The sequence below is a fragment of the Petaurus breviceps genome, unplaced genomic scaffold (genome assembly GCF_028583685.1).
Source record: "Petaurus breviceps papuanus isolate PSGF00001 unplaced genomic scaffold, PetGlider_PUasm1.0 188, whole genome shotgun sequence".
In the NCBI taxonomy this organism is placed as follows: domain Eukaryota; kingdom Metazoa; phylum Chordata; class Mammalia; order Diprotodontia; family Petauridae; genus Petaurus; species Petaurus breviceps.
The window spans coordinates 15,215,415-15,228,929 of NW_027185804.1; the positions used below are offsets into that span (position 1 = coordinate 15,215,415).

The 13,515-nt window shown below is 36.8% G+C and overlaps 1 protein-coding gene across 1 annotated transcript in view; it reads left to right on the top strand.

Annotated features, from left to right (window-relative positions):
• The window catches only part of LUZP2 (leucine zipper protein 2), a 774,279-nt gene that overhangs the window by 708,621 nt on the left and 52,143 nt on the right, over positions 1 to 13,515 (top strand). The window contains exon 10 of the mRNA XM_069091307.1: positions 8,779 to 8,868. Coding sequence (XP_068947408.1) covers positions 8,779 to 8,868 — 90 coding nt within the window. The remainder of the gene's footprint in view (positions 1 to 8,778; positions 8,869 to 13,515) is intronic.

Consider the following 13,515-nt stretch of genomic DNA (forward strand, 5'->3'; position numbering starts at 1 on the left):
GATAGATAGATAGATAGATAGATAGATAGATAGATAGATAGATAGATAGATAGATAGATAGATAAAGATAGATACAGATATAGATAGATACAGATGTATGTGTGTGTATGTATGAGTGTGTGTGCACACACACAGACACACACACATAACATCTTGGAAGTAATGAAAACTTGCAAACCCTCACAGTTCCTTCTAAAAGCTGTCACTCAAGAAAATCTGAAGCTTTAGATAGTGCTCTACCCCCACCTTCCATGCCAGACAAAGAAAACACCTTTGACATAAAGTTTAAAAATTAGAAATAATGTGGGAAAATGAGCAAACAACAGTATGAGGATAGCTGATATATGTATGTATAGGAGGATATATGTGTATATAAATATATATGTGAGTGTATTCATTTGTATGTTCATGTATACATAGGGAAAACAGGATGAGTTGAATATGAAGGGATGATATCTAAAAAATAAAATTAAGATGTGAGAGAGGAAGCTATTGGGAGAAGAAGAAAGGGAGCAATAGAGTAGGATAAATTATCTCATATCAAAAAGGAAAGAGAAACTGTTACAATGGAGAGGAAGAGTAGGAAGGTGAAAGGGAATGGGATAACCTGATTCTCATTGAATTTGGCCCATGGAGGGAATAACATACACACTCAATTGGGTATCTTACCCTACAGGACAATAGGGGGGTAGGAGATAAGAGGGGGGAGGATAGAGGGGAGGACAGAGGAGAGGGTAGTTATAGGCAAACATTTTTGAAGGGAGATGTGGTCGAGGGAGAAAGTGGAGTTGTGGGAGGGTAGGATGGGATGTAGGGAAGTGTAGTTGGTCTTTCAAAACATAATAACTATGGAGATGATTTGGGTAACTATACATGTACAATCTATATTGAATTGCTTGTCTTCCCAGTGGTGGTGGTTGAGGAGGGAAGAAGGGGAAAATATCTGGAAATCAAAGTTTTAAAAAGAAATGTTTAAAAATTGTTTTTGTTTTACATGCAACTGGGAAATAGAATATACAGGTACTGGGGTATAGAGACCCATCTTGCCCTAATAGAAAGGTAGGGCAGTGAAGGGGAGTATATAAGAGAGAAGAGATTGGAGAGGGGTATTCAGTAAGTTTGCTGTTTTGGGATGGGGGTAGGGGAAAGTCAGGGAGAGGAAAAGTTTTAATTCAAAATCTTGTGGCAATGAATGTTGAAAATTAAAAATAAATAAATTTAAAAAATAAATTTCTTTGGGATATAGACCTAGTAGTCATATTTGTTGGTCAAAGTATATGCATGGTTTTATATTCCTTTGGTCATGGTTCTCAGCTCTTCTACAGAATGATTGAATTAGTTCATCATTTTACCAACTGTGCATGTGTCTCAATTTTGCCAATATTCTTTCCAACATTTGTCATTTTAATTTTCTGTCCTATTAGTTAATTTGGTAGGTGTTGGGTGGTAGCTTAGAATTGTTTTAGTTTTCATTTCTCTAATCAGCAGTGAGTTAACATTTTTTATATGGCTGTAAGTAACTGATTATTTCACCTGAAAAAAATTAATATCCTTTCACCATTTATCAGTTGAGGAATGACTCTTATTTATTTCTATAACCCTGACTATATATGTGACTAGGACTCCAGCTCTCCTGCAGCTACAAGCTCCAGTGTGCTATTTTTCCCACTCACCATGAGACTGAGACCCAGCACTGCAACCCAGATTCAAGAGCGGGCAGTGCAACAGAGTTCTGCTCCTGGTGCCTGCAAAGGACCCCTGTGATCTCTTTCTGACCAGTGTCTGACAAGCATCTGTGGGCTGATAGCCTGAGACCACCCATGATTCTACTGATTCAGGGGCTCCCAAGGCCTACTCTTGGTTTGCTGGAGTCCACTCTCACTCTGATGTGAGAGAGGCCTTTCCTGCCAAACTCCTAAGTTGGCTTTGGCTGGAAAACTGTTTTACCCTGTCTTTTTGTGGGTTCTCCTATTCCAAAAGTTGTTCTGACGCATATTTGGAAGGGTTTTGGGGAAACTTTGGTGATTCCCTGCCTTTTCTCTAACATTTTGGCTCTGAGGAGAGATAATAATTATTTGACAGCCTGAAAGCCATGATCAAAGGTAAAGCATCAATATCATATTTCATAAAAATAATCTAGAAAAACTGCTCTGATATTGCTTAAGCAGAGGGTAAAATAAAAATTGAAAGAATCCACCTATTACCACCTGAAAGAGAACCCCAAATGCAAACTGTGAGGAATATAATGGCCGCATTCTAGAGCCCGCCCCCCAGGGTCAAAGAGAAAATACTTCAAGCAGCAAGAAAAAAGACCATTCCAGTACCATGGAGTCACAGCCAGGATCACATGAGATTTAGCAACTTCCAAGTTAAAGGACTAGAGGGCTTGGAATATCATATTCTGGAAGGCAATAGAAGTAGGAATACAACCCATAATAATGTATACAGCAAATTAAGTCAGTGCTTCAAGGGAAAAATGGATATTTAATTAAATAGAAATTTTTCAAGCATTCCTAATGAAAAGACCAGAGCTGTGTAGAAACTTTGACTTTAAAACACAAGACTCAAGAGAAGCATAAAAAAGTAAATATGAAAGAGAAATAATAAGGGATTCAATAAGTTTTCACTCTTTACTTTCCTATATGGGAAGATAATACTTATAGCTTCTAAGAATGTTTTCATCATTAGGGCAGTTAGGATTCTACATAGAAAAGGAGGCTAGGAATGAGTTGATTAGGTCGAGATTATGTAAAAAAAATATATGAATAGACAAGAAATTGCGATGGCCTGGGAGAAGGTGGTAAAAAAAAAGGAGGGGGGAAAGTATATCTCACATAAAAGAGGTACACAAGACTTTAATAACTGGGTATAAAATAGGATTGTGGAAGGGGTTGAACAGTGCTTGAACTTAACTCGTATCTGCATTGGTTCAAAGAAGGAATACACGTGCTTATACTCACTGGTAATAGAAATCTATCTTACCGGACAGGGAAGTAGGAGGGAAAGGAATAAGAGAAAGGGCGACAGGTGATAAAAGTGTGTGGGGAGTGTTGTAGATAATAGAAGACAGTGGTCAGAAGCAAAACAGGCCTCAGAGGAGTGACACCATAAAAAGGGAGAACAATAATCAGAAGAAAATCGGAGGAGGTTTAATGCAGTGTTGGTGGCAGCTAGGTGCACAGTATATGGAGCGCTAGGCCTGAAGTCGAGTCACTTAAGTCGCCGATCTAGTCACTTAACTCTGTTTGCCTTAGTTTCTCTTCTGTTAAAAAAAATGGACAAGGAAATGCAAACCACTCTAATATTTTTGCCAAAATATAAAGTGACATACGTTTTCTGCCCTAATTATGTTAATTGTAGGGCAACACATCCTGTGAGAGAATACTGAGATACCAAAGAAAGAGGGGCCCATGCTAGCTTGTTTTTTATAATTGTTTATTAGTGTTAATTGAAGGTACTTGCTCATATAAAACTCTCATTGTGGGTGGCAATGGGTCAAAGTAACATGGTGGATCCCTTCACCAACCCCAAGTCAAGCGAAGTATTGTATAGAAAAAGAACAAGGCACAGTTCATGGGACTCACCAGGGTCATGTACAATTTTTCCCACAGCATAGTTTGAGCTTCTTTTGCTGCTTACATTCATTCAAAGTAGTTTGCATTTTGTTGTTGTTGAGTCATAGGTCCCATTGCTCATCTCTGGCTCCCACTGTACTCTCTACTCCTCATGACCTATTCCTACATTCTTTCCAGTACTATCTTCTGCAAGGTGCTTTGAGTGGTACATGAGTCATTTCATTAATATGGAAAAAGCAGGGGAGCCCACAGATCAACTGCATTGGAGGTACAATGCACAATGGCAATATAAACACACATAGTGAAACAGCATTACCAATAGGAAAATCACTATAATTATTAAGATTTTCTTCCACCCACCATCCCAGGGAGGCAAAGGAATAATCAATGGTGTTTGATGATCAGTGAGAGATCTAGATTTCACAACTTAACTTATTTCAGGCTTGTTGAATTTCTGGACTAACTTCAGAAACAAAGAAGCATAATTTGGGCAATTTTATAACATGTGAGTGGTAAAGAATGGAATCAACTACCAAATGCATCAATGTTATTTATTATCTTTTTTTTCTCAATTCTCCCCTTTTGTTGATGGTAGAACTGTCAATTTTTTTCCCTGCCTGTTCAGTGTAAGACCAACAAGATTGATTAATCATAGTTCAAGTCACAGAAGAATATCTAAATCCATGGGCTAATTTAGATGGAAAGTTTACAGGTCACCACAATAACTGAGAAAACTTAGTCTACAGATACAGTGAAACAAAAATCCAGAGTGATACAATAATGCTCATTAACATTGAAAACATTAAGTATCCTTGCATTTTTAGTAACCCACTCTCAGTGTCCATTAATCTGCATCTTGGGTCTCAGATGTTCTATGTAGTCTTCTCTTCTCTGGAAACATCATCTCTTGAAGATTCTAGCATAGGTCTCATTCTTTAGTGAATCTGCTTCTCTGGTTCCAAGTTGTAGAAATTTCTTGGATTTATTTGCTAAAATATTTTAGAAACCAGATCTCCACACAAGTTAGTATAGACTCAATGTTTACTTGTCCAGTTAGTTCCTGTGCTGAAAACTACCTCAAACTTTAAGGTTCTGATGTTATCAACAATACAGCTATAAGAAGAACATTATATTATGAGCTGATAGCTCACTTGAAACTTCAGAGAACTTAGGTTTTTACATGCCCCATTAGAATCATTTATATTTGACATACAGGATTATCTGATCTTGTTGTTTTCTGAAAAATTTTCCACTCTAAATAGTTCCAATTCCATTAGAAGGATCAGATGCTATTAAGGATACAATCCTGTACATAAAACCATGAGTAACAATACTTTTTGCAGGAAGAGACTCTTCACCCATACATTCAATAGTTACACAAATGAATTTACTTTCAAGAGCCTGGATTTACTCCAGTTGTAACAAAAGACCTGCCTGGGGTTTGTATATACTTAAGTAATTAATTCTTAATTATATGCAGAAAAGATTATATATTCATTTGTTAATTGTATTTTAATGGAATATATACAACAGAAACATTCTCTACTAACATGACTGATCATACTGAAATTCTATTTCTTAAAACAAAAAGAGGTCTCTGAATTTAATCTCACAAATCAATACATTTGCATCTTTGTCCAAATATTCCCATATAATTGTGAAAGAATGAGAGACTTCTGACAATATTATCCATGACTTTGTAACTATTAGCAGGCAGATAACAAGGCCAGAGTACTAATTTACTTGGTTATTTGGAATATGGAATTACTACACATTCAGTTTGAGAACAGTGAGATCTTATGTAATTCCATTGTGTGCTTATCTTTTACTGACCACTTGCTCTGACTATAGGAATTTGCTATAGAAGAAGAAAGCAGAGACATAATGATAAGAGCATCAAAACTGATTCCTCAGGCCTAAGCCTTAGGGCACAGAATGACTCAACACACATATAACAGGATAAAGCATCCTTAGTTCTGTCTTCAGATAAGAATCATAGTTGACAACCAAGCATGCCTTAATAATTCCAAGCATTGTAACAAGACTTAGATTTAATCATGTAGGAAAGAGAGAGACAGAGACAGAGACAGACAAACAGACTTTATGTTCTTTATCCTATGGGACATAGGGCAATTGTCATTTCAAGGTCTCTCTAAATAGCACTGACATTCTCATGTTTGCTTAAGCTATAAATCTTCCATTAAGCAACACAAATAGCTTGCCTATGGGATTTTCCCTCATGATATCCTCTCAAAGAACAAGCTAATGTGCACTTTCCAGGTGTCCAATAGTCCTGTGGCTAAGGACACCCCTCCCATATCTAGTTAGATATGTGTGACCAAATCAGGATTCTCCCAGGCAAATATGCCGTCCCTCTGTCAAGGATGAGATTGACCAGGATATTCCCTCAAAGTTCTATTTTTTGGAATCCTGCCAACTATGTCAGCTTTTTTCCGCCTTAACAATGCCAATTATAGGGTGGCATGTCCTCCAAGAAAATATGGGGATACCAAAAAAAGAGGTTTCTTCATGAGTTCAATAATGGTCTCAGACATTTACTAGCTATGTGACCTTGGGCAAGTCACTTAACCCTATTTGCCTTGGTCCCTCATCTCAAAATGAATTGAAGAAGGGAATAGTAAACTACTCTAGTATTCTTGCCTAATACTAGAAAACTACAAAAATGGGTAACAAAGAGTCAGATGTGACTAAACAGGTGGTATATGTTTCTATAGCATAGCATCAATGTTCATAAGATTCACAGCACCTACAGCAGCATAATTCTGAATCACAAAATATAAAAGACTCTCCACATGGAAGACAGAACCAGAACATTTATTCAAACAGCAGAAAGTCATACCCCAATACCAGAAAGGTAAACCCATCACAGCAACAAAGAAATCTATACACAATAACAATGCAGGGGGCACTGCCATCCCCAAGTCTTCCCCTTGCTAGGGCCTTCCCACAAACAAACACTCAAAGTTTGCTGCCTGCTTCCTTTTTCTCCCTTAGCTCTAATTGCTGTAATCAACTTCCTCTAGGGTCTGGTCCATCTTTCCTGCTCCACTACTTCCTGCTCCGTCCACTTGGTGACCTCCTCCCACCACAGATTCATGTGACTCAGACTTCCATGAGACTCAAGGAGGTCACATGGGTCTATTAATGGATGAGAAAGATCTTCTCATTTACATTTCAGTACAGAGAGTCACATGAATAAATGCTCCAAATCATTATTGATTAGAGAAATCTAAAGTAAAGTAAATGTAAAGTAAAATAAAACCTATGAGATTGGCTAATATCACAAAAAGGGAAAATAACAAATGCTGGAGAGGACATGGAAAAATCGGAACACTAATGCACTGTTGGTGGAGTTTTGAACTAGTCCAACCATTTTCAAGAATAATTGGGAACTATTCCCAAAGAATGATACATATCCTTTGACCCAACAATACTATTACTAGTTCTGTATCCCAAAGAGATCCAAGAAAAGAGAAAAAAGATGTATGTATTTTTGCTGTTTTTATGGTGAAGAAGAATGGGAAATTGAGGGGATGCCCATCTATTGGAATGGTTGAACAAGTTGTAATAAATGATTGTGATAGGATACTATTGTGCTATAAAAAATAACAAGTAGGAGTGCTTTAGAAAAATTTGGGAAGACATATGAATATCATGCATATTTTTTTGGAGGGGCAGTTGGGGTTGATTTGCCCAAGGTCACACGGCTAGTTTTTGTGTTAAGTGTCTGAGGCTGGATTTGAACTCAGGTCCTCCTGAGTCCAGGGCTGGTGCTCTACTCACTGCATCACCTCACTGCCCCGAACATCATGCATATTAAAGTGAGCAGAACCAGGAAATTATTTTAACACTAATATTGTAATGATGATCAGCTGTGGAACCCTAAGTTACTCTGATCAAAATAACAATCCAAGAAAATTTCTATAATGAAAAATCTACCTCCAGAGAAAGAACTGGACAATTCTGAATGCAGATTGCAGCAAACTTTTAAAGCTTTTTTTTTTCATTTTTGTTTGTGTGTGTGGGTGTATGTGTATGTGTGTTTTGTTTTTGTAGTTTGTATTTTCTTTTTCAATATTCAGGTTAGGGAAATATTTTTTTCTATAATATCACATGTATAACCAATTTTTTAACTTTTCAAGGAAATGCAAATGATAGGAAGAAGAGAGGAAATTTGGAACTCATTTTTTTTAAATGTTAATTTTTATATGTAATTGGGGAATACTTAAAGAAATAAATAACAGTATATTAAAATTGTGACTATGTAAAAATAACATATTAAAGAGATTTTTTAAAAAAGTGAAACTTGAGGTCTACTTTTTAAAAATCTTTGTTATGCACTTAAATAGTGTGATAGTGTATTAGTTATTTGTGTATCTATCCTATCTTATACAGTATACTATATTGCAAGGTCTTTAAAGGTAAGGCTTATACAATTTTTCATTTTTGCCTCCCCAAGGCCTTACACATAGTGGGTGCTTAATGAACTTTTGTTAAATTGAATCATTAAGCAAACAGTACACAAGATTCCTATAAAAGATGTTTACTTTGGATACTAGTGGTGCTAAGTTCAATACAAATTATAGCCATTTATCAAGGTACTTAAGGAGCTGAAGTTTCTATGATATCAAGAAAAACATTCTCCAAGAAAGAGGAGCTAACCTTCTGATTTGTATGTGCATTCATCTGTGTAGATATTTTCAATGATGGTTTTTTTTTGCTATATAATCGATTACTTGAATATTTAACATTTTAATGAGAATTATTTTTATTTTCAATTTCATGTTTTCTCTCTCCCTCAGCTGCTTTTTCTGCAAATTAAGAAGGCAAGAAATCTGATAACCATTATAAACATATAACTATGAAAAATATATTTATGTATTCACCATGTTCTGAGGGAAAAAACAAGAAAAATAAAGGAGAAGAAAAGATGTTTCAGTTTCCCTTTTGAGTCCATCATTTCTCTCTCTGGAGGTGGAACTTGACAAAACATTCATCCTTTGGAACTGTCATAAAATATTGTAGTGCTCAAAACTGCTAAATCTTTCACATTTTATTATAGTTACATGATTGCTTTTACTATGTATATCATTTTCCTGTTTCTGCTCACTTGTCTTTGCACTGATTCATACATCCATTCAGTTTCTATCTTTCAGCTGACTATGTTCCTCTTCTTCTCTAGGCTCAACCAACTGTCCTGGGAGACCAAAAGACCCTGCAAGTTGAGTCACCAACAGAAGAAAAGCCAACTACCAGATGTGATTCTCCAGATGTAAGATTAATTTCTATAGTGTAACCAGAAATAATGTACAAATCTATTTTGACTAGATGCATATGCCCAAATAACTTTCCAATTGTAGCCATATAGAAAAATCTAAGCATTTATTTTTTGCTTGATGTTCCAAAAAGCAAATGGTTTTTATGGCTTAAAACATACTGGTGTTTCCATCAGGAATTAGTGAGCAGAATTTACAAAAGCTTTTGTAGAATAATCTAGTCCAAGAGATGTAACTTCATGATTAGCAGGTTTAGCAATCTGTTTGTTCCCACAGAGATTCAGTTGGAATGCTGCAGATATGTAATGAAGGGCCAAGCTTAGTTATATAATACTCCCAACAGGCTGCCGGCAAAACTCCATGTCAGAACTACTTCACTGGAAAGGAAAGGAGGAAGATTAATTTGAAATGATAACAGGAGTGAATTTTAAAAGCATGGAGTTGTGCCTTCTGCTGCAGAATGATCAAGAAACACAGTGAATTCTGGGGATCAGATGAAGTAAACAGAATATTGCAGAGTATTATGGAACCTTAATTAATAAATTAGAAAGTGATGAATTGGGAGAGTGTGGTAGAAACAAATATTCACTTAAAAATTAAGTACTTGAATAGAAGTCAATGGTCTTCCACTTGATACACATAAAACTTTAAGGACCTCTCTTACCCACTCTGGATTTCATTTTTTTTCAGCTTTCAGAACTGCCAAACTTATGCCACAGGGTTATTCTAAAGATTTAATGAACATGAAAACACTCCAAAAGCTGTCAAGGGTAATGCGCATGTAAAGAATGCCCAATTTACAGAAAAACAAAATGACAGTTGCACAAGGGTATAAAATATGTCTTAAAAACTTTTTAAATTTATGTAATCTCCTACTAAAATAAAGGGCTCTAAAAGAAATCACATTGTTTCTAATGGAAATCAGGCAGGATTAATTAAATAGCTTAATCTAACCAATATCTCCTTTTCACTGATATTGAGAATTTACATTAGGCAGATGCTTCTGTTGTTTCAGAATGGAGACTAGAAGAGATAATCAAGGTTGTGGTTTAGATAAGAAGATGAATACTTAAACATTGATACTGTTGTAATAGTAGTGGTGATATTAATAATAGCTAACATTTATATTGTACCTAGCATGTTCCAGGCCCTAAATGCAAAGTATTTTAAAATTATTAACTCCTTTTATCCTCACAAGAACCCTGGGAGGTGAGGGGGCAGAGCCAAGATGGAGGTATAGAAGCAGGAAATCTCTGTATACTACCCCCATAACCAGCTCAAATATCTATAAAAATGACTCTAAACAAACTTTAGAGCTACAGAACCCACAAAGTGACAGAGAGAAACCAATCTCCCACTGAAGGCAGCCCAGCAGGCAGACAGGAAGTATCCATTGCAGCATGCTGGGAGCAAAGCCCAGCCCAGCATGAGCCCACAGTTTTAGCCCCCGGGCAGCCCCTGACCAGCTGCCACTGGAGTGGACTTCAGGAGAGCAGATCACCAGCAGCTCTGGCAGTTTCCATAATTATCAGCCCATAAATGCCAAAGCAAAGGGAGAGGTCAGTGAAGACTTTGGGAACAGGGGGTCCAGGACTGTGGTCCGGCCTCTGCCCCCCCGAAGGAAAAGCTGCTTAGTGCAGCAGCCCCTGCTGCATGGCTGCTTCAGAGCTGCTGGCCTGCAGATTGTAGGGGGACCAAGTGACCATTCTGAGGGGTAATTGCTCTTTCTTTAACCTGCTTGGATCAGGATCTCTGTCTAGGGTGGAGATCCTGGGGTGTGTGATAAGGTACCAGAGCCAGTAGAGGCTTGAGATAGGGCAGCAAACTGATAGCTCTGGCAGCTGATAAAACCGCAGTTATTTGGAACAAAGCTGCCCTCCCTGGAATCAGAGTTCTATAGTGCCAAAAACCACAAAAGTCAAGTAATTGAAAGGCAACATGAGCAAGCAAAGGAAGCAAAGCAAGCATAGCAATCTGACTTTAGATTACTATTTTGGGCTCAAAAAAGTGAAGTCAGAACTCCTGTACTAAAAGCTTCTAAGAAGAATATGAATTGGTTACAAGCCATAGAGGAGCTTAAGAAGGATTTTGAAAACCAAATAAGAGAAGATGAGAAAAAACTTGGAAGAGAAATGAGAATTATGGAAGAAAATCAGGAAAAGAGAGTCAATAACCTGACTGAAATGTGTATACAGACATATATGTGTATATAGGAGTGTATATGTTCATATGTATACATGTGTGAGTGTGTGTATATATGTGTACAGGTATACATAGACAGAGGTCACGGGATCAATTGAATAGGAAGGGATGATACTTAAAAGGTGAAATTGAGATTTGAGAGAGGAATATAATGAGAGGAGATGGGGAGAGACAGAATGGGATAAATTATCCCATATAGAAGAGTCTAGGAAAAACTTACAATGGAGGGGAAGAACAGGAAGGCAAAAGGGAATGGGTCAACCTTATTCTCATTGAATTTGGCTTAGGGAGGGAATGACGCTCTAGATATGGTATATCACTCTTCAGAAGAGTAAGGTGGAAGGGGATGAGGGTGGATGATGGAGGGGAGGGCAGGTTGGGGGGAGGGTAGTTAGATGCACACCCTTTTGAAAAAGTACAGGGTAAAAGGAGAGAATAGAACAAAGGGGGCAGGATAGGATGGAAGAAAATATAGTCAATCTTTCACAATATATCCACTATGGAAATATTTTCTGTAGCTACACATGTACAACCTATATTGAATTGCCTATCTTCCCAGTAAGGGTAGGTGACAAGGGAGTTTGGGAAAGAATCTGTAATCCAAAGGTTTAAAATCAAATGTTTAAAAATATATATTATTATTATTTTACATGCAACTGGGAAATAAGATATACAGGCACTGGTGTATAGAGATCCATCTTGCCCTACTGGAAGGTCAGAGGGAGTATGGGGGAGGATATAGGAGAGAGGAGATTGGGGGAGTTGCAGTGGGATCATTGTTTTGGGGTGGTGGGTAGGGGAAAGATGGGGAGGAACTTTATAACTCAGAATCTTATGGAAATTAATTATGTAAACTATAAATAAATATAAAATTTAGTTATAAAAATAAAGAACCCTGGGAGGTAGGTGCTATCATTATCCCCATTATTCAGATGAGGAAATGTAAGGGTTATGGGACATTGTGAATATGGCATTGCTGATACAGGAAACTGGGGAAGACAAAAGTTGTGTCTAGGTTAGGTTCACACAGCTAATAAGTGCCTGGATTTAAACTCCTTACTGAATTTTCCTGATTCAAGTCCTGATGTTCCATCTACTCTGTCCACTATGCTACCTCACTGTGTACACACACACACACACACACACATACACACACACGTATATGTACATATGTGTATATATGTTTGTGTTTATATATGCATGTATGTATATATATGACATTTGTAGACCTGTAAGTTTTACTTCATTGAATTGTTAAATTTTTATAATATATTTTTATTTCGTTCAGTATTTCACAATTTTAAAAATTTTCATAATAAAAAAAATGATTTCCAAATTCTCTTCTACTCCTTGAGAAAGTAAGCAATATGTTGACTACTATGTTTTTTTAAGTCTCCTGGAAAATGAAACAAATGATGTTGTAGGTGTTGGGACATGTCACCAGGAGATCTGAATTTAAATGTAACCTTCCTACTTATTGTGACTTGGTCAAGTAACAATCACTCTGGGCCTGATTATTTAGCTCTAAATTGAGGAAAATTGCACATGCACCTTATTTCCCATGATAAGATTTTAAAAATAAAATGAGATCATAGATATGAAAGCACTTTGTAACCCTTGAGTGCTATTGCTAATATAAATTAAGCAAATATTTAAGTGGAATTTATGATCTTGGCTGTGTCAGGAAGCTGTAGGTTCCCGTTACTGGATATTTTCAAGAAGAGTTTGAAGAATCAGGGATAGGGAATACCTTTCATGTTTCAGGTGGAAATTGGACTGATTTATGATTTTCAAATTCATTCCAATTCTTTTCAATACCAGGGCAGGGGGTAGGACACCTAATGACAGCTAAGGCAGTCAGCATCCTGGCCCTGGTGACAGCAGATGGGGACAGATTTAAGGAAAAGGAACTTTCCCACTAGTATTGGTTGTTTTTGTGCAACCTTTGGATATATGTCCTGTTCATAGAAAGTGATTGAATTAATCTTCTAAGGCATAAGAAGATTATGACTGTTATTTATGTTGATTAAGAAAGTATTTGGCCTTGGTGATGTTTCAGTATGTCTCCTCCAATACATTAGGCAATGGAAATAGTCTTCAAGTCTGTGTGTTCTGTTGGCATTTTTATTCCTATTAGGCATCTGCATTCTGTAGCTATGCTTGGTACCTTCTAATTGGCTAGCTACTGGTGCAGTTGAATCAGTAAAAATAAAACCTTCCTAACAGAGCCTAAGCTGCATTTTTTGTAAAGTAACACTCTAATATTCTACCCCAGAGGTGTCAGACACATGGCCTATGACAATCTTGAGTGTGTCTTAATGTAGCTGGAAAGTATTTAACAAAATAAAAATATAATAGAACTGAGATATTGCAAGCAGATGTTTTTATAATTCAATATGCCACCTATTGAGATCTTTATGTATGATTTAGTGTTGCCAGTT